At 42.4% G+C, this 26594-nt stretch overlaps 1 protein-coding gene across 1 annotated transcript; it reads left to right on the top strand.

The window, feature by feature from the left end:
- The first annotated feature begins 116 nt into the window (after nucleotides 1-116).
- itga1 (integrin, alpha 1) lies at nucleotides 117-26575 on the top strand. Its single transcript, XM_049737894.1, has 33 exons — nucleotides 117-172; nucleotides 595-747; nucleotides 1556-1623; nucleotides 6605-6657; nucleotides 14458-14578; nucleotides 15360-15469; nucleotides 16398-16486; nucleotides 16727-16841; nucleotides 16903-17030; nucleotides 17246-17394; nucleotides 17699-17849; nucleotides 18091-18265; nucleotides 18330-18403; nucleotides 19081-19228; nucleotides 19645-19787; nucleotides 19850-19993; nucleotides 20065-20319; nucleotides 20396-20526; nucleotides 21457-21632; nucleotides 21696-21847; nucleotides 22223-22333; nucleotides 23015-23091; nucleotides 23237-23363; nucleotides 23430-23507; nucleotides 23577-23653; nucleotides 23735-23824; nucleotides 23900-24002; nucleotides 24105-24221; nucleotides 24290-24388; nucleotides 24464-24568; nucleotides 24649-24744; nucleotides 24815-24928; nucleotides 25101-26575. Exons 4-33 carry the CDS (start codon nucleotides 6612-6614, stop codon nucleotides 25155-25157), a joined length of 3558 nt encoding a protein of 1185 aa, XP_049593851.1. The 5' UTR covers nucleotides 117-172; nucleotides 595-747; nucleotides 1556-1623; nucleotides 6605-6611; the 3' UTR covers nucleotides 25158-26575.
- Nucleotides 26576-26594: the final 19 nt, after the last annotated feature.

Raw genomic sequence — 26594 nt, 5'->3', positions numbered from 1 at the left:
TAATCGTCTGAAAATGTTCGCTTTTTGTGATTTTCGAAGTGATTTAAACAATGTTGGAAAAAAATCTGGCAAACAAACAGAGAGCGTGTAATAACCATTGTTGAGCACAAGGTGGCAGTCTTTGAAAAATAATTCGTTCCGCTGTTCGTCGAAGCTACTTCCGCAAGAACTGGTAGGAAATTCTATTTTGTTTTTGTTTTTGTCGTTTCTTCATATTTATTTTTAGCTTTTATGACTCACCGTGACTTGCGTTGTCTACAAAATAATTAGGTTTCACTCTTCATCATTCATTGGCAGTGCTCCAATTTGTAGTCTAACCAATTTTTTTTTTTTTGGGGTGGACAAATGTGCCATTTTCCACTTTGTATCCTATCCCTATTGCTTTACATTTTTACTTCCTTACCAATCTATTTTTTTTTTCTCTAAATACATTTTCAATCCCAACTGAATAGATAATTAAATAATAGTTAAAAATAGGACACTCATCCTAAATTCTCTCTGTCACTTCGAATTAAATGTGATATCCCAGTGAAGCCCAGCAGGACGTCTACGGTTTCAAATGGGCCGAGTAAAACATCTGTACTTTTCACTTAGGTCATCTACGCTCCCTCTGATGGCGATGCAGATCTGGTGTGGACGAGGAGCCTGCAATGGCTCCCTGGAGTTTTCACGGAGGCCGCCCATATTGGAGCCATTTCCTGTCTCAGGAGTGGGCAAAAGGCTTGACCCCTGGTGCCCCCTTTCTATGTAAGACACACACACACATACACACCATTGCTCTTTTAAGGAGTAAGAACGAGAGAGCTTTGCTTACAGTTTCCCCCTCGCTGTAAGTGAATTAGAGAATCTCTAAATAGCTCAAAATAGTGCGTGGCGCTGGAGAGAGGGGACGTAATTATGTTTAATGGTGGACGTTATTCAAAAAGCCATCGTTGAGATGAAGCAGAGTCAGGATCATATGTTGGATCCAAACAACGCCACTGATTTTCCACAGCGAGAAGTGTGGCAGAATAAAAGCTTACAGGTTTTCTCCACGGGAAAGTTCTGTGTGACCAAGCTCACGGTGCATTTAAGGACCCCGTATGGAGTAAATACAGGAAACCATCAATGGTGTTATGTCTTACTACGATTTTGTACGACCTTTTTACGATATTCGAGTTGAGGCACGAACATTCTTCACAGACAAAACACAGTCTGGAACGACAGCTGCTCCACAATTAAGCGAAGTGCTTTGCCTTTCGCGCCATTGAAGGCGACACGAATAATAAACACCACAATGAACCTCTGGTAACGACTGAAAGAAGCCATTTTACGCCTCGCCGTTGAGACAATACAAGCATTGAATGTCATGTAGCAAGTTCACAGATAGGACTTAATGGATTGTGGACTGAATGAAATTATTGTCCCATTTGTTGAGTTATTCAAATATAATTCCACGGCCTATTTTTGCAAGATTTGTCACACGTCATTCCAGTCGGATCACTTGAGTCTTTTACTTTAAAAAAAAAAAAAGATTTTTGCCATGATCCTCCCTTTCCTCTGTTCTCCCTCGTAGGATTCGGCAGGAAGTCTTGAACAATGGGACCCCTCGGCAGGTCCTGCGTGCTGGATCACGACATACATGTAAGGCACACACACACACGTGTTGCCGTGTTGAATATTCGCAGGTGCACAGACTCGAAAGTGAAGCCGGCAAGTTGACAAATCGAATAACAGCTGGACGTGTTAGTGTGACGCTAGCTGAACATGTCAAAATTTTACCGACATACATTTTTTTTAAGGGGAAAGTGAGTCAGTTGTGGTTAGGAAATCATTTCTTCACAGATGTGTTTTTTTTCTTACTCCCCAGTTACTACACCGTTTTCCTTTCCTGATGAAGAAGAAGGAGGTCATGTTTTATTTGTGGAAATGCTTTAATCCTGAGCAGATGAGTCGTTGAGCATGCACGGAGGGATGCTCAAAGTTCTCGAACATGTGATCCGATAGCCGGTTAAAGCGAACTCGATGAGGCGGCCGTGTAGACCTTTTTGATCTTATCCACCATCTGCTTACCAAAGGGGAGCGCTTGAGGGCTCCAACACACACACACACAAGCCGTCAGTGACTGAGGTCATGTGACCCCCCCCCCCCCTCCCTTTCATTCGGTGCCTTCTCGATTTAACATAGACCCCTTGAGACCCGTCAAAGGTGCCCAAACTCAACCTGTTCGACATTAGCTTGGTATCCCCCCCGTAGCAATCAATGTTAGCATGACCTTAACGAGTTCATGGTGAAAACGGTCGATTTCTTAGATTTGTAATTAAACAGACACTAATGGAGTTAATAAGTTTCATTTTTGACACTTTTAGGCGATTAAACACACCCTGGGTCATTTGGACCCGTATTGTCGTTATTCTTAAATACAGTGGGAGGTTTGAAATGTCAATCGCTAAATGTCTTGTCTACAGCGTCTCTTGATGGTTACACTCCAACTGATCTTTAACCTCACTTAATAAATCACGCTGTTAGTAAAACGACTCGATAAAAAGAACTTTGAGGGTCCGGAGGTCGGCTTTTAGGGGGATACCACTGCGCGCATGTTCCTCGACACGGAGCATCTTGTCGTAAAGAACACGCCTACGCCAGATGTCACTGCGTGAGATGTTGGGGAATATGAGCTCTTGTAGTAAGCATGGCGGCTCGACACGCCAAGAATGTGTTGTCACGCGTGGAAAGCCGAGACAACTGTGTTTGCGGCCATATGCTTCTCGCCAGTCATATATGGAGTGTGTGTGGGTGTGTGTCATTTTTTAAAAATATTATTACTGGTGTGTTTCCATTTCTGTTTAGTGAAACTGAAGTCATGTATGTGGGCGTTTAAGGATTTATTTTCTCAATTTTTTTTATTAAGGGCGAGGACTTTTATTTGCGCAAACACTTTTTTTTTTTTTTTTTTTAGATATTATTAACTGAAACTGGAGAAATCTCCGTGGGTGTTTATTTACTCAACAGCGAATGAGGCGAGGAGTTTATTTGAATATAGCATATTTTTACAAATAAAATTTTAGACTTGATTTGGCCTTTAATTTACATTATTTATTGATTGATTTAATATTACTGCTGTATTATGATTCATGTCACGGTGAAATTGGAATCCTTCCTGTGATGGTCTTGCTTTCAAAAAAAAAAAAAAAAAGGTCATGAAACTCACCGTTGTTATGTTTGGTGGCGCGTAAACAGTTGATTCCGCCTCGTCAGATCGAGACTATTGTTAGGCTCGTAGAGAGCGTAATCGGGGTGACTCAAGGATAAGGGAGCGGTCCGGTGTGAAATCACTTCCTTGATTGCTCATTCACTCCCTTTTTTATGATTAATTGTAAAGTCGGTAATGCCTAAGGGAACTGAGAATGAATCGCTAACAATTTTTATATTTATGCGGGGAAAAAAAAAAATCTTGCAATCGTCGTAATTACACCGGGAACAGATTTGAGTTAAATGCAATATTAAAAATGGCTTTGATAGATGCGATGGTTCAATTTAAATTTTGAAATCAATGCACCACGGTAAATTGTGACTGCTTTCCGTCGTCTTACAAAATGACACCTGAGAACTGCCAGGGGAGCCGGAAAGCAACAATGCCCGATTATCCATCACATCCGCGATCAAACAAAAGGAGATACGCTCGTCTCTACGGACTACAAACAAATGATTCAGTGGCTCGAAGGAAAGCGACAGGGAGTTGCCTTATTTGTCAGCATCCAGGATGTAACTAAAGTCCTGAGTCAGTGTTGACAGAGTCAAAGGGGTCATGACCCGACGCTGCCCCATCATTCAATAAAGCCAAGTGAAGCTAGCCGTCCTGTCAGCCGCTCACAAATAGTAAATCGAGCCCGTTAATTGATGCCCAGATGTTTGAACTGTTGTTGTTAGCGGCCCTCGGGGGGGGATTAGAGTTCAACTTTGAAGCTGGATGGTAATTTTTTGACCCGCTTGCCTCTAAACTAGAATCCGGGAATCAAGATTGGATTTGAATTTTCGGATCTATTGCGACATGATTCGGTTAGTAACAATGTAGCATTGAAATTTGATGGCGCTAGAAATAAAAATGACAAACGCCCTAAATTTCTCCAAAAATGATGATGAAGATTCTTTATTTGTACCCAACAAAGGCTGGGGGAAAATGTTCAAATAAATTCCAGGAAAAATCAGAAAATACCTAAGAGATAATTATCTGGCCTAGCACCTGGGAGGTCCAAACATATTTCAAGGGGGAGGCTCGTGCCCCCATGGCCCTCCCTCTAACTCCGCCAGTGAGCCGCTGTTATTTATTGAAAAGCTGCCTTTTCTTTTTTACATCCAGGATGACGCTCAAGATAAAATCTGCAGACTTGTCGCATCTGTTTGCACAGCGCTGTTTAATCAATAATACACAAACGCAGCATCCACGCAAATAAATGAGCGCAGTGGTTTGGAATGAGTGGTGATCAAAAAGGAAAGGTTACCAAGGGTGAAGTGCAGCTATGTTCCTCTCCTGGTGCTTATCTTCATCTGCTTAACGTCGGCGTTAAACGCATCGGCGTAGAGGGATCTGCTTTCTTTCACGTCCACTCGACGCAGGACTCGCTTGTTCGCCTCCAGTTGCATCGCTAAGTCAGGCCACTAACTTGACCATGAGAAAGCGGTATCCGCTTACAATGTTGGTGGTCTTTAAACCAGGCGATGAGTTCTGTCGTATTAGCGCTAACACGCTCTTAGGTAGCCGTCAGCGAATGGATGACAATTTTTACGACTATAAACTCTTTGGGGAATAAAGTGCAAATAAATCATGAATTGTTTGGTTAAAAAAAAAATAATAATATAATATAATATAATATAATATAATATAATATAATATAATATAAATAATAAATATATATATATATATATATATATATATATATATATATATATAGCGAAATAAATAATATAATATAATATAATTAATAAATAATAAATATATATAGCGAAATAAATAATATAATATAATAAATAAAAATAAAATCCAAATCTTATCACGGCCTACCATCAGTTTCTAATGCGCCTCTTCTTCATCCTCTTGACCTTCACTGTCTTCAGCTTGCCTTTGACTTTCCCAAGTCATACCATTTTTAGCCCTCCGCGCGATCACCCGCCTTATATAGCGACTTTGCCGTCATTGACGTAAACACGGCAGAACTATTTTGTGTACATTGCAAATTCCTGCCGCGTTTTCCCCCCCGAAGATAGATGTCCCTCGAGTCGTCGGGCCGCAAGGAGCGAGTAAAACAGACTCGATCAAAACAAATCTGCTCTAAAAGGGAATTTTGTCTTTGTTAGAAAGCGGGAACGGCGGTGCGGCGCTGATTCTGCGTTCTGGATATTCGAAGAACATGTTTTGCTCAAATTAGATGACGACTCATTTTCATGTCCACTCCTGATGCTTCTTCCTGTCTGCAGATGGAGCAGGGTGCATTAGAATAGGAGGAAACGCAACGTGATTGTTGTTTTCAAAGGGGGGGGGGGGGGGGGCACCACTCGAGGTGCGTGTAAAGTACATCAGGGGGTAGAAGTGTGGTGAGGAAGTGTGAGATATGCTGAAGACAGGAAAGCCTTGCATGAGCACACATTGTTGTCATGCAAAATACAAAAGAAAATCTGATCGCAATCCTATAAAGTATATTTTTCCACTTAATGGAGGAACGAGTCACTGGCATGTATTCTTTATCCTCTGCAAAGAATACAACAACAGTTTACAGTAGTTGTAAAACTCTTCTTTTTTTTGTCAGTTTTAGGCCAATTCCAAATATTTACTTCAGTGAACTTCTACTTGATATTTAACCCCACCAAATTTTACCCAAGCAGCCATTTTGGATCAAATTATCATCTGTAATCTCGAAGGTCAAAAAATGATATTTTAAAAATGGTATGCCCAACTTTCTTCGGTTACGTCGGCAATTTTGGAGGGTAACTACGTCTCAGAATTGGTACCCGTGCCTCAAGATAATTGTAATAACACACGGACTGAAAATTGGTGAGCTTTGGAGATGAGGATGTTTTACAAATTGGAACAAGTGGGGCGTTATTATGGGATCATTGACACATATGCCATTGTTTAAAAAAAATCTTTGTGCAGGAAAAATTCTCTTTCCATGATTTCTTATGAAGAAAATACTTGGAGGTTCCATTGTGTACATTTAGATGCCAAAAACATACACACACACGTGTATGTTATTGTAACGCTATTAAAGCAAATGCACTTAAGGCTCAGCTGTCACTTCAACAGACAGACTATATGTTCACTTCCTGGCACAAGCGAAAATTTCCCATGCTCCGACGGCAGAGCAAGCCCCTCGAGTAGGGTCCCGCTCATGAGAGAACATCCCTCCTCCTCCTCCTTCCTCCTCCTCTTCTTCCTCCTCATGCTGCTGCAGTGCTCAGACCTTCACAGCACAGGCAGACACGCTATGGACTAGATCTCATCACACTTTTCAATCTTTTTCGGGGAGGACGGGGGCTGTGTGCATCGGGTTAATAAGTCGGCCCATGTCAGGAAACTCAGCAGAACAATAGCTAACGGTCCATTTTTTTTTTTTTTTTTTTTTGACAGTGCCGACATGCCGGGGACTTCAAGTTGCCCTGTCGCGACAGCTGCGCTCACTGGTGAGTTCATTATTACGGCACTTAATCAAATAATTACTACCAGGCATCCTTTTCCAACAGCTCTGAAGTCATTAAACCGCATATTAGTGACGTCTAAAAGTATCCATGTTGTCATCCATAGTGTAACGATATATTTTGTGTAGTCTCATTTAAATCACATGATCTTTTATTGTTTCCCATTAAAATATATGATGAGGGCTCGATCGTTTCATTGAGGTGAAGGTTATTATTAAGAAGAAAATTATATATATATAATATAATAATTTATAATATAGTGTAATAATAATGATAAAAAGTATACAATCAAGTCAGATTTTGTTTCAAGTGGATTTAAATTGCTGATTTGTGCCATTTGAATCACTTATAAACACTTTGCCAGCTAGTTAGCTAGATGTTTAATTAGCGCTAGCAGTTTTTATTCTGCCAAATATTTGAATTTGAATGAGCCTTGGTTAGACTCTTCTATAAATTTTCCCTGATTAAATTTATTCATTTGAAAAGCTAATTTTTAAAACAAAAAAGGAACGTATTACTGTCTTGTAAAATAATAAAAGAATCAAATGTAAATAGGATTTTATGAGTTGTAGTTTCAGTCTATTCAAGTGGGTGTCTGCCATTAAGGGGCGGAGCCTATTGAGTGACATCGAAAGCTGGAGATGAGTTGGCTTGGCAATTCAGTCTGAGCATCTTGGCATTAGTTTCCCGCCGACTCCAGCTGCTTGCGCGTGTTCCCATTTTTATGTTTGGCTGTTTGTTTGCAACTTGAAACACTCAATGTTCATTGAGTCAGTTCAGTGTTCGAATATACCAATACAAAATTCAAACAAGCCTATAGAAGTGTAAAACTTTTTTTTTTTTTCTTCTACCCACAATGGAAACACAAGTGCGATCAAGATTCACAGATCCAAACCAAAACATGACGAGTTGCTCCGGACAATTTGTATCAAACGTGCTTACGCAGTGCACATAACAGTGCAGTGTTTACACTCGACTGGAAAAAAAAAAAAAAAAAAAACTTTGCCGTTGCCGTGAGAACGCTACTGTAACGTCACGATTTCTGACTCACTGGTAAAATTAGCAATGTCATGTTTTCCGTAAGGAAATGTTTTGAAGATCGGGGTTGGAATCTCAACTTTTTCATGTTCTCGCTTTTGCTTGCGTGGAATCTTTTTGGCTGCTCTGGCTTTTTGCCACCTTCTAATAACTCTTGAAAGACTCTTAAATCTTCCATTGGTAGGAGTGTGAATGCTTATTTTTTATATGTACAGCACCTTGGGAGTGGCTGAGATTGTCTATAATATGGTTTAATTTATTCCGCTGACATCATTCTTTGATCAAGTCATTGGCCTGATTTCAACCCTATAGAGCATGTTTCTCATTTAGTGTGCAGAAAGTCCATCAGATCCTGCTAGATTTTTTTTTTTTTGGGAGGGAGTAACACTTAAAAACTCTATTTTTCTCCAACTCTCCTGTATATTCGGGTGTAATTCCACTTTTGACCACTAGATGGGAGTGCACTTGCCAAGTTTGAGATGGTGCCAATTTGAAAGAGGAACGAATCGTTTCAGAACAGAATCAGAAGATGAAAAGTCATCACAAGAAGGGCATTGGCTGACATTCGAACCCCGAACTTCGAGACAAGCATGCTAACCACTAAACCACCGCGCTGTCCCACTCTTGCCTCTTTTCCAGTTAAATGAGAACCATAACAAGATGCTTTTTTCATTCATGTGCGTCCAAGTGGGTCAAGCTTAATGAAGTATGCTGGATGTCAACCAAACCTATGAGGACGATGACATCACTTCAATATCAAATTGCTTCACTTGTGCACATGACACCATCTTGTGATGCTAATTGTGATGGCGCGGTAAAAAAAAAAAAAAAAAAAAAAAAAAGGCTGTTCTGTGCAGAAACTCATGCGGCAAAACATTACTTCCCCCCCAGTCCTCCCCCCCTCCCTCGTAATTCCTCCATTCTGTGACCTCGGTGCCATCTGTGCACCTTCACGCTGATTGCTCTCGTATGACTGGTTGTGCCGTTGGCGTGCTCCGCTGTGACCTCACCTGCGTAAGAAGCAACAAGCTATCCCATGCTGCGCTACACCGGAACGCCGCTCCACCCCCGCCCCGGGTTCTCCGCCCTAGAGGTTATTGTAGTGGCAAGCATTTAATCTCTGCAAATTCCTAACGGAGATGGAGGGGGTTACAGGTGGTTTCAGTTTGGCTGGGAATAAAGGGAAGGAGGCATCTGGCTTCAATCAGCTCGCGCTAGAGCAGAGTCGCAAAGACATGCTTGCAACCACAATAGAGCCAATGATGCTTTTTATTAATTAATTGAATCCAAATCACCGCAATGTGTCATTTTTAAATCGGAAACGCTGCGATAAAGTTGGTTCATGGAGGCCGTCAGTGGCGGAGTTATGTGGTGGCCAGGGGGTAGTGACTCCACCTCCAAAATTTCAATACATGCATCTTTCTTGCTATTTTGACATAGATAAAGTACCCCTAGATTATTTTATTACATATTATTACAATTATTCTGAGTGCAAACTCTAAAATATAACACCATAGCTAAGCTAGCAACATGGCTAAGAAGTCTGTTTGTCCTACAATCCACAGTTTTGGTTTTATTAAATAAAATTCACACATGTCCAGAACCTTCCTCAATACATTCATAATACAAGCAGGAACAAATCTAAATTAAAAGCAATTTTTAGAATTATGAGTTATTATGACGTCATCGCTAGCTAGCAAGGCTAACCGCTATTCTCAATCACAACCATTTTTTTTTGTAAGCTGTTTAAAATGATGAAAACGGCGTCTCAGCACCTCTTGCTCGAAATAAAAGCGTTTCTACCTTGACATGCAGGTGTGACTTTTCACAGGATGCTTGCAAACTCAAACCGTCTCACCTCACCAAGCGGTTTCTGGATTGCACAAACACTTTTAATAATTCATAACCACACTCGTCGTTGCGCTTTTAAACTATCGATGTTTAGTCATGTGACACCAAGTGGGCACTTCACATCATCGGCTGATAGTTAGTCAATATTACAACCCGGTTAATGGCCGTCATTACTAGCTACAAAAGTGACTTCTTAGTGTGTCAGCAGGCAGTTTAGTGCTCATTTCTTTAGGTTTTGTAGCCTCTCTAAATGTCTAAATATTTATACGATATGTCACTATTATTTAAAAATATCTATATATTTGCGCGCCATTGCTTATATGTAAATATGGATGACATTATGCAATAAGCGGGCGTTGACCGCAGCCCTCCGATGTGGAGGAACTGAAACTAGATGTTTGTGGTTTCACTTCAACTGCAAGTGCAACGAATCATCAATCACTTGTCGGAAAAATGCATCATGGAGCTCAGATTAGCTTGAAAATCTCTTACACCACAGAAGACCGTGACTTGATTAGTGGTAAGATTACTAAAATAAAATATTTTCAACATTTAAAACGATGCAATCAAACATATTAGAATGAATGATAGCGTCTTATAATATAAAAATGATAATGATAAATAATAAATACATTCAGGTTGGTTCACGAGAGCCAATCAATGACTCCTGACTGACAGCTTGCCGCCATTGATCCCTATTATTATCCCCGTGAAGTGTTTCCTTGAAGAACCTAATCTTCATCTAAGTGGCCTCTGAGCCCAAAAGCAAACACGGACTCTCGCTAGACCTTCACCGCTAATCCGTTCAACAACAACGCACGAGCGTCGACGCGCTTACTTCGCTCAGGAAAGCGATACCCCCTCAAAGTAAGCTTCAGACAAGCAAAACATCCATGAAGGTGCGACGTCACGTTCTGCGAGCTTCCAAAGGTTTTAACCTTCACTCGAAGGTCACCCCACACGCAGGCAGGATCACGCTGAGGTTCCAATCTGGACTTTTATGTCGGACACTCTGAAGTTAACTGATGGTTGAGGAGCTCGTAAAACCACGGCGCGATGGGAGGTTATTAAATCTTTACACTTGGTTCCGGTGTTAATGTTAGGGCCGCGCCCTTTTCTCGCTTTTAATTTAGTGCATGAAAAATGTGGCCAAACGTCAAGAACTGAGGCAGACAGGGCGGAGCGCACAAGCGTGTGGAAATGTTGTGGACACGTCAGAGTCGGACAATTTGGGTCGCCGCTAGTTGCTATTCAATATTCCGTCGTAAGTCGTTTTTTGCTGCTGTTTTGGTTAGCAATAGATTGCTGGTAAGCTTGCTGTCATACCGAAACACAAATGTTGGAATAAAAAGTCTCCATCTCAAGTGTAAGATCTTCTTACATGAGATAGGAGTCAGGTAGAAACTTAATCTACTCAAGGTGGTGCTGCTGTTTTGGTTAGCAATTAAATTTGATATCCGATGCCTACCCGCTATTTAGGAGCTGAAAAACAATATTTGAAGCACTACCTAAGCTGTTTCATCCATGTGCCAGGTCTGTCCAACCTTCCAGCCCCCCCCCCGTCCCTCCATCTCTCCCAGGCCAACAGCAGGCCAGAGCCATCCATCAAAGTTGTATCATGGCGGGGGCCGCGTCTGCCCGGGGGGGGGGACGTGTTCGCATTAACCTTCCTGACAGGAGGAGAGAAACAAAAAAGCTGTATGGGAAAAAGGAGAGAAGCTTAGTGAGGTTGTTAAGTACCTCACTAGCTCCTTTTTTTGTCATCATGGTGTCATGTCATCATTCGTTTGGACAATACAACTTTATTTATATCGTGCATTTTACAATATTATTATTTTTATTGTTATTGATGTCGACTCATTTGTTTTTTCGTCACTATTATTTGACATTTGCTAATTTGAGAGAAGCCCATCTGTTTCCACTTCCGTCCGGAAATCCATTTCCCAACAAAAAGGCTTAAATGAAACTTGTAACGTCACTTCAGTGACTTAAGTCAGGATCATTTGGTGACTTTTTAATAACAGTAGAGGAGTCATAATGTTGGCTCAACGCCTGCTATTTGGAACGAGACCTCATTATTGCGTCTTGTATGTTGTCATTACGCAGCTTTGATGATGTGAGCTTCCAAACAAATTTTGCGCTGATGTAAGAAGTGTGAGTTTAGCCACTCCGCTTGCTGCGAGTCTTCGTGTGTCTTGCTTATTGATTCTGGCAGGAAGGTCAACGTGTGACCTTTTGGGTGTGTATTTTTAGTTACACACATACACAAACAAAGTTTAACTCCGCCCCCTCCTCTGCATGATTGCAACTCCTCCGTGTACGTTCAAACTGTCGACATCAGCATATTTAGCGGCGATTGTTATAAAAAGGTGATTTCTCTGGGGGATGCAAAAGTCATGGGGGTGGGCTGGATGGTGGTGATGATGTCATGATAGAGGGTCACATGTTTTGTCCTGCAGTTGAAGGAATACATCTGGAAGTTGCACATGGTGGAATGTGACACTCAATGAACGAGGGATGAGAAGAATTGGACAGAGATAAATGGGATGGGGTGGCAGGGAGATGGATGATAGTCCTCAGGGGTGGGGGGGTGGAAGGTGAAAAATCTGCATCGAGTGTTATATCCATGACTGTGTTAATGTGGCGTTAATATGAAAAGCATTTGGGCCGCTTTTACGATCGCTCTTAAAACTGTCGACTTTTCGCTTTATTCGAATGCCAACATCGCCCAACGTGTATCTTCTCATCCCGACAATGGAAAAACTCGTGTGTTCCACAATTTCCCTTCCCTTATCAAATCCACCGGACGGGAATGCGTCCATCTAAACAAGCCACATTGCGGCCTGGCCGAGCGCCAAGATCGACAAATACGAACGCCGTACGAAGTTTAGCGGAAAGCGTGGGATGTGATACTTTCAAATACAGAGAGAAATAAAGGAATGAAGGATGGGCAGTGCAGGGTCGAAGGGGATAAAATAAGATTAGGATAAAAGAAGAGAAGGAAATCTGAAAATATTTGGGGCTCATACAGCTGCAAGCAGTCCATCTTGGCCGTGCCAGGAAAGTGAAGTAGCCTACATGTATTACGATATTTGATGCTGGAAAAAATATGAAAAATATTTTATCCCTCGTAGAATCATAATTTTAGCGTTTTTTTTTTAAAATATAAATGTATTACGTAAAATTTTCAAATATCTATAGCTTAAAAGATTAAAACAGAAGATGCTAATCCTTAGCATGTCAATGGCATTTTCCATTATGTGTTAGCATTAAGCTAAAGGTTGTTTTTGTTTTAATTACTCAACTTGTAGTTCTCTCTTTTTGATAATGATTTTGATGATGTTCTCAGGAATTTTATTCTCGAAAAAGGAGTCAACGTCCACGCAGCCGAGTCATCGTGAGTGGGCAGCGTTTTTACGGCATGTTCTTGCGAGCTGACACGGTGCCAGCATCAATCAGGACCACATGGACGTTTGACTGAAAACAGACTTGCAGTCTTCTGGCTTTTGTTTGGGAACCTTTTAGATTTCTGGTGCGAGAGACTATTCCGTGTTTCTGAAGGCCCACAAAAACTGCCGCTGCCATGTTTGGCTGTGTGATGAGCAGTTAATGTAATTGGACTGGCTGGATTTGATGCATCACCCCAGCAGGCTCTCGGTCTGCTTTCCGACACTAAGCCAAAAATACCACCGAATTACATCAACGTAGTTTATTTTTAATAGGCTAGTTTTGCCGTCCCAAAGCCGCTCATTAGATCGGCATTATCTTGTTAAGCCTGATTATCATCCCGACCTCTTATTAGACCAGAATATAATGTTGACATATTGATTTACTGTGTAGATTCTTCACGTTAATGTCAACATATGTCGGTTCTGAATGCTAACAATGCTAAATGAATAAATAAAAGATTGATCAATCAACGACAGACTAATTTACCGTCGCCTGCATTTTTTTGCACATAATGCAAATTTAATTGTCACTAAAAGTCCATGTCTAAAAATTCCTTATCCCTCCGCTTAGCTTGCCAACCGTACTAGGACGACTTGAATAGCAAATGCCCTAGAGGGCAATTCCATTAGGCCATTTCCATCTATAAAGCGGCCACCACGCTTATTAGTTTTCCAGCGGAGACACACTAGCCAGACTCATAAAAATAGACACAGCGAGGAGACACCAAGTACAGCCGAGTGTCGTAATTACGAGGCTATATAAAAAAACCACTTATTGTGTGGTACAACTTTGAACTGCACTTGAGCTCAACATTTGATAAGAGTACAGATTGGCTCGGAGCCATCTTGACTCAGCAAAGCGTACGAGAGTGCACCTGTCAATTTGAAGGAATGTATAATCACGTTAAGAGGAAGAGGAAATGGAGCTCGTCTGGAACAGAGGAAGCAGAGAAGGAACCTAGCGGCTAGCTAATGTAGCTTTTCTTATCAGCCAACCAGTTTCAATTTTTTTTCACAGCAGCTTCGTACAATAAATGGCTCCTTTGTGGTTGGCTCGCGATGATTTATACCATTTCATACGCCGCCTCTGAGATAGAGGAGAGAAGAAGTCTTTGTCCCGAGGGTCAGACAAGTTTGGGGGGCAAAGTGTTTGGCGGTGATGCTTGACATTCCTTATGTGTCCTCCGAAAATGACACTACGTCAATGTGTGTGCGTGGTTCATTCAGTTCATGGAGAATATTACGACAAGAGGAGCTACTGTATTTATAGTTGGCTTTGCGGTAGCTCGTTTCATCCACATTTTAGGACCACGTGTTTATTTTCAGTGTATTTAGATTGAAAGTACAGTTTACCATTTCGAGATTTGTTTATGCTTTTCATCAGGCAGGTTATTTAGCATGTGCCTGTCTAAATCTTTTTTTTTTTTTTTTTCTTTTCTCTCCACAGTGCTTCTTGTGTGTGTGTCGTCTTTCAACGTGGACCAGAAGAATAGTTTGTCCTTCAATGGCCCGCTGGAAGACATGTTTGGATACACCGTCCAGCAGTTTGAAAACAGTGAGGGCAAATGGTGAGATTGAATTGAATTAAATAATCTGCCTAGCAACAAGTTACATCACAAGGACAATTAAATATTTTTTTTTATGTACGTATTCTGCTCAAAGCGAGTCGAAATAGAGTTATCCCGCCTTATCGGAACCATGTGAGTCGAGTTGAAGTAATTCACTCTTCTCTAATCCGGCGTATAACGTCTGCACCCGCCTTACCCAGATAACAATTATTTTACGTAATCGGTCAGAAAGCGATGGTGGGAGTGCAGATGAGATGGGAAACATCTGGGAAAGAAACATAGGGGTGTGTTGATAACGTTTGAAAGGAGCTGTTAGAGGTGATGCAGCAGGTTGCCATGACATTATTTTGCATTGCGCTAATTTTAGCGATAATTTGGGTGTTAATTTTGAGGCTAATTTCGACGCTAACGTAACACAGCCAATCCAAAAAACATCTTCCCCTTCGAACTCGTGCGTGTGTGTTTTTCCTGACAGTGTTTTCGGACTCTCAGGCCTCATTAGAGTACAGGAATGTTAATAAGCGGCGCTGTTTAGACCAAGAGCAACTCCTTTTAGCATCAGTTTACACAGCCAATCACGTGGCCCGGCTCACCCATGCGTCATGTGTCCGTTGCTGTCATAATCTTTAACGACGCAATGAAATTTTTATAACGAGACCTAAATCATAAATCAAATAATCGTGGCGCTTACAGAGGTGAGTGATTGGGCTTATTATCACCGCTATGAAACACTTAATTGGCAAAATCAGAACCAATAAATGTTTATTTTTTTCCAATTAAGGGTTCTGATTGGATCGCCGCTGTCGGGCCAGCCGGCAAAACGAACTGGCGACGTCTACAAATGTCCCGTGGGCAAGGAGGACAGCACTTGTGTTAAACTCGAACTGCCAGGTAAGGAAGACCCAGATATTATGTGTGTGTGTGTGTTTGTTTGTGTGTAGTGTATACAAGTGTCTCTGGCTGATGGGAAGCGAGGCCCATCAGAGTAAACAAATACCGACTTAATGGGCACTCCATGTGTAATTACAGCTTCATTAAATAGATAAACATTAAATAGCTCTTGGCCAGCAGTCATGTGAGGCCTGTTGGGGTTTATTCACGTCAGCAGTGGGTAAGTTACTCACCTTTCCGTGTTATTTTTATAATATGTCATTTGTTGGGGAAATTAATGCATATAACAAAATATACTTTTTAAGTAATTAACTCATGCCATTGATAGATGCATTTTTAACTGGGCTGGCAGTGCATGAGATAAATGCAAGTCTATTTTTAATTTTTTTTTTTTTAAATATAGATTTATAAACAACCAAATAAATAAACAAACAAATAAATAATGGAGTATTAATTAAAAAAAAATGGATTGCAAAAAGAAAAATCTTCATTGATTTAACAAAGATTTATATATATTGAAAATGATTTTCAATGCAATAAATGCAAGTATATTTTTAAATATTTTTTAAATACAGATTTATAAACAACCAAATAAACAAACAAACAAATAAATAATGGAAAAAAAATATGGATTGCAAAAGGAAAATTATTAATTGATTTAACAAAGATTTTTATATATTGACAATTATTTTTATTTGGATAATATTTTGTAAGAAGTGTATTGAAAAAAAAGTCTTTCACTTTTAGGCCATCTGTTGCACCTGGTTGGGCACAATAATACTTTGTAAAATTATATAATTTACCACGACTTGGCCACGGTGTGTAATGGACACCGAGCATCTCTCTCTGTTCCTCTGGGAAAAATTGAAATAGAAGAATTTGTTCAGCTGCTCTTCCTGTGTGTGCTCTCTTGTTTATTCCTCTGCAGAAAACACCACCGTTCCCAATTTACACGAAGTCAAGGAGAACATGACCATGGGAACCACACTCGTGACCAATCCCAGCGGCGGGTTCTTGGTAAGCTGCCCAGCACCGTACCATACGTACGTGACAATTCCATATCATAAATAAAAACGCGACCTTTGCACTCATCTGTGGGAACTCGAGGGAATGTGTCAGGATGCTGTGAATCAACTGTGAAACTGCAATAACTGCATTTTTTTCATATGAACTCTCAAACTCTATTGTTTTATCACGTAGTCGGTTCTCAAAATAGTTCACGCAGAAGATTTTCATTCATTCATTTGTGTGTGTTAGGCGTGTGGTCCTCAGTACGGCTACATGTGCGGTCAGCAGCAGTACATCTCAGGAGTTTGCGCCAACGTCAGCTCGTCCTTCCAAGTTCTCAACTCGGTGGCGCCGGGCGTTCAAGGTATGTTCGCCCATCAATGCTACCCCAAGACCCCAATATTTATTCTCAATTCTTCTTCCAGAGTGTGCTAAAGAGCTGGACATCGTGATCGTCCTGGATGGCTCCAACAGCATCTACCCTTGGACCAGCATCATCGACTTCTTGCTCCACTTCATCGAGAACATTCAGATCGGTCCCAAACTCTCGCAAGTCAGTTTTACCGACAATTCCTGCTCCTTTTTTTTCCTTTCTACACTGAGCGGTTATTTTTATTACACTTGCATTGATCTGGTTGGGAGCTTGTGGACTTTTCCAGAGAGGGAAACTCTGGAAAGTCATTTGGAAAGTCACCACCACATCCTCGGCAGGCTGCAGAGAATGACGTCGAAGAAGCAGAATAAGAACATTTCTTCGGTGTTTTCCAGGTGGGCATCGTGTCGTACGGCGAGACGGTCACCCACCGCGTCAACCTGAGCCAGTTCGACAACACCAACGCCTTGCTGGATTTCGTTCGTGAGCTCCCGCAACAGACTGGGTTCAAAACAATGACCTTCCTGGGCATCGACACTGCCAGGTACCACGCCAGCGAGCTTTCTCTTAGCTCATAGCGGTCGCCCGTGAGTCACAAGACAGTAATCATAATTTCCGGGGACTTGGCAACGACATCTAAATGCAGCACACCCACAGTTTGGCCTAATGACGCAAAACTGATGTGGAGATTTAAAACAGTCCAAAAGTCTTGCTTGTTTTTTAAGCGGAGTTTATGTTGTGATCTTCTTTTGATCGCAAAATAATCATTTCCAGACCTCGGTGATTGCATTCAAATGCTCTAATGACGCCAAAATGGTGTGAAATCGATATTTTTTCCGCCTTTGTAGGAGGGAAGCGTTCATGCCCGAGAGAGGGGCGCGGCCCGGCGTCAAGAAAGTCATGGTGATCGTGACCGACGGAGAGTCGCACGACTCCCACAACCTCAAACCGGTCATCGATGACTGCGAGGAAGATGGCATCGAGAGGTTTGGAATCGCTGTAGGTGGAAATCGATTTTTTTTTTTGTTTTCTTGCGAGGTCAGCAGTGGTCCGGTTAGCAGAAATAAGGCCAGGAAAATATTCTCTGTTAGCTAAGTTGGACAATTTTTCCTGGAAGGAAAAAAAAGACCAAATGTTAAAAGTTGAAGCTAATTGTTTAGCTTAACTCAGTCAGATAAAATGGATCTTCCACGTCTATAGCCGTCAATGGCAGTGAAAGACTTAAATGTTCTGTCTCCAGGTTCTGGGCGACTACAACCGACAGAACAAGAGTGCCGAGGAGATCCAGAAGTTCATCAAGGAGATTGCGTCCATTTCCAGTCTGCCCCTACGTGACCACTTCTTCAACGTGTCGGACGAGGTGGCGCTGTTGACCATCGTGGACGCGCTGGGCAGCAAAATTTTCGCCCTGGAAGGTAATCGAGGACACACCATTGGATGTCAAAGTACATTTCTTGATTTTATTTTTTGGACTTTCAGCTACGACCGGGAATTTCACCTCGTCCTTTGACATGGAAATGTCGCAAGCCGGGTTTAGCGCTCACGCTTCCAAAGTAAGTCCATAACCGAGGAATTTTCATTTATTTCATTTACATATACATATTCCTACTTTAAGTTTGAACTTGATAACAGGAAGTAAATCCTCGTGGGTTCCTCTGCTCGAACGGGTGTTAAGTTTTATCTGATGACCGAAGCGGCGAACTCAGGCCCTAGTGTTATCTCTGGTGCATCGTCCACCCTTCGGGGATTCTCCTTTCCGATCGACGCTTCCAGAAACAAGAGCCTCTGTGTCTTCCCGTCGACTCCACGCACTGATAGCGTTTTGTTTGATTTCGCAAACACGAGAAAAGGCGGAAGGCAACGACGTTTTGCCGTTCACGTGTACGTTCATTTCCCCTCCTCTTGACCCTTGACTTTATCGGCTCCCCGATCATGTGTCGAATGCTTTCCCGAGTCTTTGCATGACTCGTCTCGGCGATGGCAAACAAACTGATTTGTTCTTCGAGCTTCTGCGTGAGGCCCCGACTTTTAACAGTCACGAGCATCCTGACGTATTTAATTAACGCTGTTTTCCCAGCCCTTCCTGCGAGACAAACATCTTTCCTGTGTACAAAAACACCCGGGTTATATTTAGATTCACTGCTTTGTTGGAAAGTTATTAAGAATCATTGTAAAAAAAAAAAAAAAAATCTTTCACCCTTAAAATACACTTGACAATGTTCATCTATAGGAAGGCTTGCTACTGGGAGCGGTGGGAGCGTACGACTGGAACGGCACGGTGATCACGCAAACCGACAAAGGAGCCATTTATCCGGAGAAGAACAACTTCTTTGACCCAGAAAAGGAAGCCGGTTACGAAAGACTGGCAGGCTACCTTGGTGAGTCCAATGAGATATTTTAGGATTTACTGTAAAATTTTTTGTTTAGCTTCTACGTGACGTATTACGGCTGGAGGAGACGCAGTTTTTCAGTTTGATCTACTCCGTGTCACATGAATTATATACGCTGCTTGGCTTGCTCGTCTCCATGCCTTTTATGGCTCGTAACAGCAAGCCCGGAATCTTAATATCGATTTATTTCATCAAGCTGTCGTTATGAAGAGCGCACTCCACTCATTCTGCGTTCCGGGTCGGTGGAGTGTAAACTCAGCCGTTGGCAAACCCGCTCTGGCTTTTTTTTTTTTTTTTTTGTCCGCCTCCCTAAGTGTCCTTCTCTTGTATTGTCTTGCCAGCTCAGCGTGTTTTATCGCTTCCTCCTTGAAAAGCGTAAACAGTCCGTGTGTTTGTTTCCGTAGGTTATGACGTGCAGTCGGCGTCCACCCCGAACGGGGTCTTGTACATCACGGGGGCGCCGCGGTACAACCACACGGGCCGTGTCGTCATCTACCGGCTGGAGGACAAGGAAGTTGTCGTCTCGCAGACGCTTGGAGGGGAACAGGTGAGGTTTTAATTGAGGTTTATTTTTGTACGATGACTGAGACGCTCCCGCTCTGCCCGCAGATCGGGTCGTACTTCGGCAGCGTCTTGCAGACTCTTGACGTGGACGGGGACTCGTACACAGACCTCCTGCTGGTGGGCGCTCCTATGTTCATGGGCTCCGACAGAGACGAGCAGGGTCAGGTGTACGTCTACAAGCTCGAGCAGGTACGATATTTTCTGAAATGCCCAAAGATGCCACAAGATGGTGCCAAAGTCAAGATTCAAATTCATTGCAGGATGGCCGCTTTGCCTACGAGTTCACGCTAAAGCCCGTCAACCAGTCATGCTGCAGCGCTAGCTCATCGGGTTGCACGCACAAAAACGAACCATGCGGCGCCCGATTCGGCACGGCCATCGCCGCCGTGTCCGATCTCAACCTGGATGGCTTCAACGACGTGGCCATAGGAGCTCCCTTCGAAAACGACCACAAAGGCGGCGTGTACATCTACCACGGCGACAGCAAGCGCTCGCTCAAGGAGAAGTTTGTGCAGGTGAGCGCTACATCTTGCTCAAGCATGGATTTTTTTGAGTCAAACTGATCCAAATGTCGCCTCGTTGTCTGCGTAGCACATCCCGGCGGGCGGAAATGATGACAAAATGAAGTTCTTCGGTCAGTCCATACACGGGGTCATGGATCTGAATGGAGACGGAATCACTGACGTGACCATCGGGGGTCTCGGCGGGGCCTCGTTATTCTGGTGAGACAATCAACACAGCCCTAAACACAAACTTGAAAACATACAAAATGCCTTGTAAGAAGGCCCAACCCTTGATCGAGTAATCGACATGTATCCCGATACTGTCGTCCGTACACATTTCACCACTCATCAGCATTTGCAAGTATCATCTCACAGCGTTTGCTTGCTTCATTTATACAGCTGAACACGTCCCACCGGACTTGTACGCTTGAGATCCACGACTTCCTGGAGATGTCTCCGTTAAAAGCCTACTCGCCAGGGTTCCTTACTCTTGACGTTTACGAGACTAATGATGAACAATGGCGAAATAGCTTATAACCCAATAAAAATTGATCCATATCTGGCTCGCCAACCCAAGGTTGGAAACCCATGACTCAAGCTCACAGGCATGGGAGAATGTCCTCCCACAATTTTTTCTTTTTTTTTTTTTTTTTCTTCCCAAGCTGTGTGAAAATTTCAAGCCCCTAGTGGCTTCCAGTTTGAAATAGGATTTGGCAGCCGGGGTCGTTGGCCACGTTTTATGCTTATCACGCATCTGTTGCCTCTCTGCGAGTGGATTTGCTTTTGCGCGTTGGAAATTGTCAACAGCACCAACCAAGAAATATGCACGCAAGTAAAAGAAACGTTTGAAGTTTTTTTTTTTTTTTTTTTCCTCGAGGAATTTTATTTTGATTGTTTTCCCCGGAGAGGCTAATTAACTGCCAGCTGTTTTTTTTCAAAGCACAGTCCCCCATATTGCCAGCCGTTGAGCATTTTTTTCGGAACTCTCAAGACCCACAGAGCGTTTCATAAACACCAAACCAGAAAGCCGACCTTTTCTCCAGAAGTTTATTTTTAAGTAATTAAAACATGGACACCAGTTTCAGAATCCCCTGACCTGAACCCAATTGAGAATCCGTGGCTAACATTGACATCTCTGACCCGCTCCAGGTCCAGAGACGTGGCGGAACTCCGAGCCAACATGACCTTCGACCCTGCCAAGATCAACCTTCAGCAGACCGAATACCAATGCGAACATCTGGGACGCAAAACCGTGTGCGTTGAAACTCAAGTGTGTTTTGTCTACAGCGTCAAATCCGACAAGCAGGATCTTAAAACCCAAGCAGGTGAGACTCTTTGCTGATTTAAACATCGTGGCGTCATTTCACCCTTTTTACCGTCTTTTGCAGTGATTCGTTATAACCTCACTCTGGATGCTCTGCGAGCAAAAGCCAGGGCTTCTTTCCACGACTCGGACGACAAGAGCGACCGGCGGATTTCGAGAATCGTCTCTGTGTCGGACCGGCAGAGGAAGTGCGTGATGGAGACGTTTGTGATGTCGGTAAGGAAAAGGATTGAGCAAGCCTTTGTCTGTCACATTCGTGGCCGCATGTGCAGTGACAGTGCAGTTCTTTGATTAGCTTCCCTTTGGCATCACGCACAGGAACTAATCAGCAAAAACAGCTGCGGCGCTTCTGCTTTGCGGCCGTGTGTGTGTGTGTGTGTGTGCATGTGTGTGTGTGTATTTAAAATAAACTCTTATTTTGAGGAAAAAGTCATATTTTTTCAGCAAAGCATTATTAGATTTTTAAAAAATAGGTTTAATTTTTGAGCAATCAAATATTTTCAAGAATATATTTTTCAAATTTTTTAGAAATAAAAAGCTGCACAAAAAATTAAAGGAGAGAAAAATAAAATATATTTTCTTTTTTACAAGGCCCGACTGGACTTCCGAGACCCTCTCATGGTGTCGCTGGACTTTGGACTGGCCGATAAAGACCAAGGCCCAGTCCTGGACGAAAGCCTACCCACGTCCATTAACAAAACGGTACGTTGTTCTCTCCAGATCTGCTAAATATGACTTTCATTTCGCAATAGTTTTCAGCATGCCTTCCCACGCTAACTCTCCAAGTAATAGTGTTCGTGATGAGCGATGAGTCCAGATAACGAGCGAGCAACTATTCATCGCCTGATATGGGAATGAAGCAAATGGGGTCTTCTCCTGTTATTGTTATGAAAAGGCAGCAAGCAGGAAATCACCAGACGGAAGCTACAGTTGCTCATCTGCTGGATATTATTTTACGGTCTAGCGGTCGCTCGGCGTGTATCTCCGTACTCGGAGACTGGGAACAAAATGCACTGTGACCTGTGAAACACACCGTAGGGGGTGAGGGCAGGCAAAGGAAATTAAGGTCACGCATAAGGAGCATTTTTACTCAAGCACACAAACAAACATAAAAAGCTTATTTTGATTCTTTTTTTTTCCACTGCTCACTTCTCGGTGATCCGGAATGCTGGAGGAGACCACCCGCAAACGTATGAGGTGTTCCTAAAAGCTGGAGTAAAGTCGTAAAAGACTTTTTGAAATAGAATTCCACGTCTATACTATAACAGAATATAAATAAACTGTCAGGTCTCTGTAAAGCATTTGGAAAGATGTTAGAGTTGGATTAAAATAATAAAATAAAATGAAGGCTTACTATCTAATAGTACTTTGCTTTTCTTGTAGATTCCTTTGGTGGACTGCGGCAACGACCAGCGTTGCATCGCCGACCTCGCCCTCCAAGCCAAACCCAGCGTGACAAGGTGAGCCCGAACGCATCATGCACACGTTGCAAATTCCAAGGTCTCCAACAAGCAGTCCGACAAGCCTTGCCGACTTTCCGCCGCAAGGCTGCCCTCTTGTGGCGGATCGTTTGTATGTTCAGGGTCTTCCTTTGCTGTCCTCCAGGTTGGTGATCCGAGCCAAGAAGGACAAACTGGACGTGAACATCCACGTGAAAAACACCAAAGACAACGCTTACAACACGAAAGTGGTCATCAGCTTCACGCCAAACATCAACTACGTCAAAGTGGAGGTGAGATCTCATGACACGTTATGCAAATATTTTTTGGATTGACCTTGTTTTCTTTTGGAACGTCAGCCGGAGAAAGACTGCACTCTAAATCACACCAAAGTGGAATGTGCGGTGGGGTACCCCTTCCTGGGGAGCAATGTGGAGGTACCCCTTTAAATCATTTTTTTTTTTTTTATCACCACTTTTGTTCTTCAAGCTTTGTCATGTCTACAGGAATCTTTCAAAGTGAAGTTTGAGGTCAATCCTAATCACATTCATCACAACATCCAGATCAACGTCACAGCCACGAGGTAAAGAATTTTTTTTGCGATAAATCACGTGGAGATGCCTGAGCCTTCCCCCCCCCCCCCCCCCCCCCACCTTCCCCCCAGTGACAGCGAAGAGCTTCCCTCCACCCTCAACGACAACACGGTGCTCATCTCCATCCCCGTCAAGTACGAGGCCGGCCTAGTGTTCACCGTGTGAGTACGCCGTTCCTCCCTCGTTCCCGTCGCTCATTTATTCATCTGATGTCGATACATTTCAATTCTTCACAGGCGTCCAGTGGACGAGCACGTGGTGGTGAAAGAAGGCGAGCAGTACTTGGCTGTGTTCAACGAAACCCGCGTGATCGGTGAGGAGGTCAACATCAGCTACACGGTAAGACAAAAAATTGTCAACATTTTTGAAAAAAATCACATTCAATGTTGAAAATAAACCTTCAGGGATATTTCATGTATCTCCTCACATGGGTTCTCTTAGATCGAGAAAGCAGGCGATATGGTGACCCCTCCTCTCGACCTGAAGGTGACCTACCCTGAGCTGTCGCCTCATAATAATTACTTGCTGTACTTGACACACATCGTCACCAGCCCGCAGGTGAGCAGCAGCGGAACATTTGTCGACACAAAAGGGAAACGATTTGATGGACTTTCTTCTCTTTGCAGATGAAATGCGACGCGGCCGCTTTGATCAACCCTCTTAATCTCAACCCGGGTGTGGTGAAACCCAGCCCAAACAGAGAAACGCTCAGCATTTTTCTTCTGGTGGGTGGTGGAAGGCTTACGTTTGTGTCTTAGTATCCTTCCCTTCTGACTTGGTGTGTTTGAATTTCACCGCAGAACTGCGAGAACCTCCCGTGCGCCTCGTTCAAATGCTTCATCCCAGAAGCCAAAGTCAGCCAGGTTAACGTTACCTTCCGAGTGTGGAAGCCCACATTCATCAAAGTGAGTCCCAGAAGTATTTTCCAAAGATATCGGTTTTAAATCCTTATCTTCTGGACTGCATCTTTGTTGGGGTCTTTCAGGCGGACTTTTCCAGCCTGTACATGTTGGTGAACGCCACTTTGAGGAGCAGAAACGCTGATCTGTTTGTGCTGAGCGCCGCTGACAGCACCAGGACTGTGAGTCTGAATTATAAATAATGATGAATTAATTTTAAAAAAATTCATGACTTGCCTTGGCCCCCACCAGATGAAGATCCAAGTCTCCAAGGAGAGCTTAGGAGGAATCCCTATATGGATCATCATCATCAGCATCCTCATAGGTCTCCTCATCTTAGCGCTAGTCATCTTTGTGCTATGGAAGGTAAAAGCTTCTTCAATTCAAAGTAACCATACTCCAAATTGTCTAAATCTTTCATAAAGACTTCGACTTTGAACCTCATATGGCTCACTTCATTCTTCCAAGCATCTTTTTTCAATTTCCGACAACCATTGTGCCATTTCCAGCTGTAAACATTTATTGTTTTCCCCCGCAGATGGGCTTCTTTAAGAGAAAATCCCGGGAGTTCTCCAAGGAGGAAATGATGGATTGAAGCTTACACGCAAACAGGAAGTGAGCACCACTTCTGGAGTCACTTAAAAAAAGAAAAACTTGAGTGTATGACGACACACAACGACTACCTTGGAGTACAAAAAAGCAATTTAACGGAGCCCATCGCTGACACGGGCAAAGTCCATGTTTGCTTTTGGACTGTTATGCACTTCATTTTAAAAAACAAAAATGCACTTTTTTGCTATGAACATCCAAACATCACCATTTGTGTATTGTACAGAGACTCTGACATCCAAAATGGCCGCTTCAATCCCCAACGTTCTGTTTTATTCCAAACGTGAGTCCTTGCGACTTTTTTAGAAAAGTGAGTGTCCGTCACTTCTTACAGCTTTAATGAAATCCACAATTACTGGCGCGGTCAATTTTTTTTTTTCTGGTGTGGCCACAGGTTGCTCCGCCCCAGAAACACTGTATGTATATTTGAGCAAGCATGCTAGCATCACGGCACATTTCTTCACATTCTGATTTATATTTTATTTTGCCAAAAAAAGAAAAAGCAGAAAAAAATAACTATTTTTGTGTAAATTGTGTGGCCTTGTTCTTTAATCCCACAACCTTCGAGTGTGCTGTAAATATCACAAAACTGAATATACAAATGTACATAAATTTATCTTTTTGGTTGGTGTTGTTGCAGTAATTTAAAAGATGTCGCCCACAAGTCTTACTATGTTTTTGTGCTCAGGTATTATCACATATATAATATCATAGACACTAATTACACATAGACAAAGCAGGGGCGAATTAGGGATTTATGTAAATATTAAACATGGATTTATTTTAAGCAGGAAATGAACGTACAGCAGAATTTCTAAAGTTTATTTTCCATCGGCATAATGTATAAGCGTGATCAGCCAATGTGACACCTAAGTAGGCATCGTACCCATCTTTTTTTTTTTTTAAACTGTTTTACTTTCCACATTGAAGCACAACTTGTTTGTACAGAAGGTCATTTATGAAAACTTTGTGACCGTTTTTGCCTAGACTCAACGTGGTCTGGAATCACATGTTTTGTTTTATAGGATCTCAAAGCAAAACCAAACTGCTGTGAAGTCTTCAATGTGATGATGCACTGATTTGTTTTGTCAGGCTGTCTCGCTTTCTGGTCAGCACACACAAACTGAATGAATGCTCTGGAGGAAATAAAAGCTTTGCTAATTGCATGTTTTGACAAACAGAGCATTAGTTTATTTGTAAAGGAAGAATGTTGGTGACAGGTATTGTTTTACAATATCTGGATGTATGAGGATTTTGTAAATAATAATACTGTGTTCTTTATGCCAAATATTTTACACTTTTTATGTTTATTATGTGTGATACACAAATATTTCTGCAAGAATCTACATATATTTTCAAGTTTACTGTTTGTATTATACCTAATAAATGCATAAATGAGTCCTATTTATGAAATGAGAAATTC

The sequence above is a fragment of the Syngnathus scovelli genome, chromosome 13, assembly GCF_024217435.2.
Source record: "Syngnathus scovelli strain Florida chromosome 13, RoL_Ssco_1.2, whole genome shotgun sequence".
Taxonomy (NCBI): domain Eukaryota; kingdom Metazoa; phylum Chordata; class Actinopteri; order Syngnathiformes; family Syngnathidae; genus Syngnathus; species Syngnathus scovelli.
Note: the sequence above shows the minus strand (reverse complement) of the source record. Positions and strands in the feature narration are given on the sequence as shown.

Excerpts from the sequence above, each read along its gene's own strand:
- itga1 (XM_049737894.1), top strand. The coding sequence starts at position 6,612 with ATGCCGGGGACTTCAAGTTGCCCTGTCGCGACAGCTGCGCTCACTG. Across the intron at positions 23,508-23,576 it reads TCCTGGGGAGCAATGTGGAG|GAATCTTTCAAAGTGAAGTT; the intron begins GTACCCCTTTAA and ends TCATGTCTACAG. Across the intron at positions 24,003-24,104 it reads AGGTCAACATCAGCTACACG|ATCGAGAAAGCAGGCGATAT; the intron begins GTAAGACAAAAA and ends GGGTTCTCTTAG.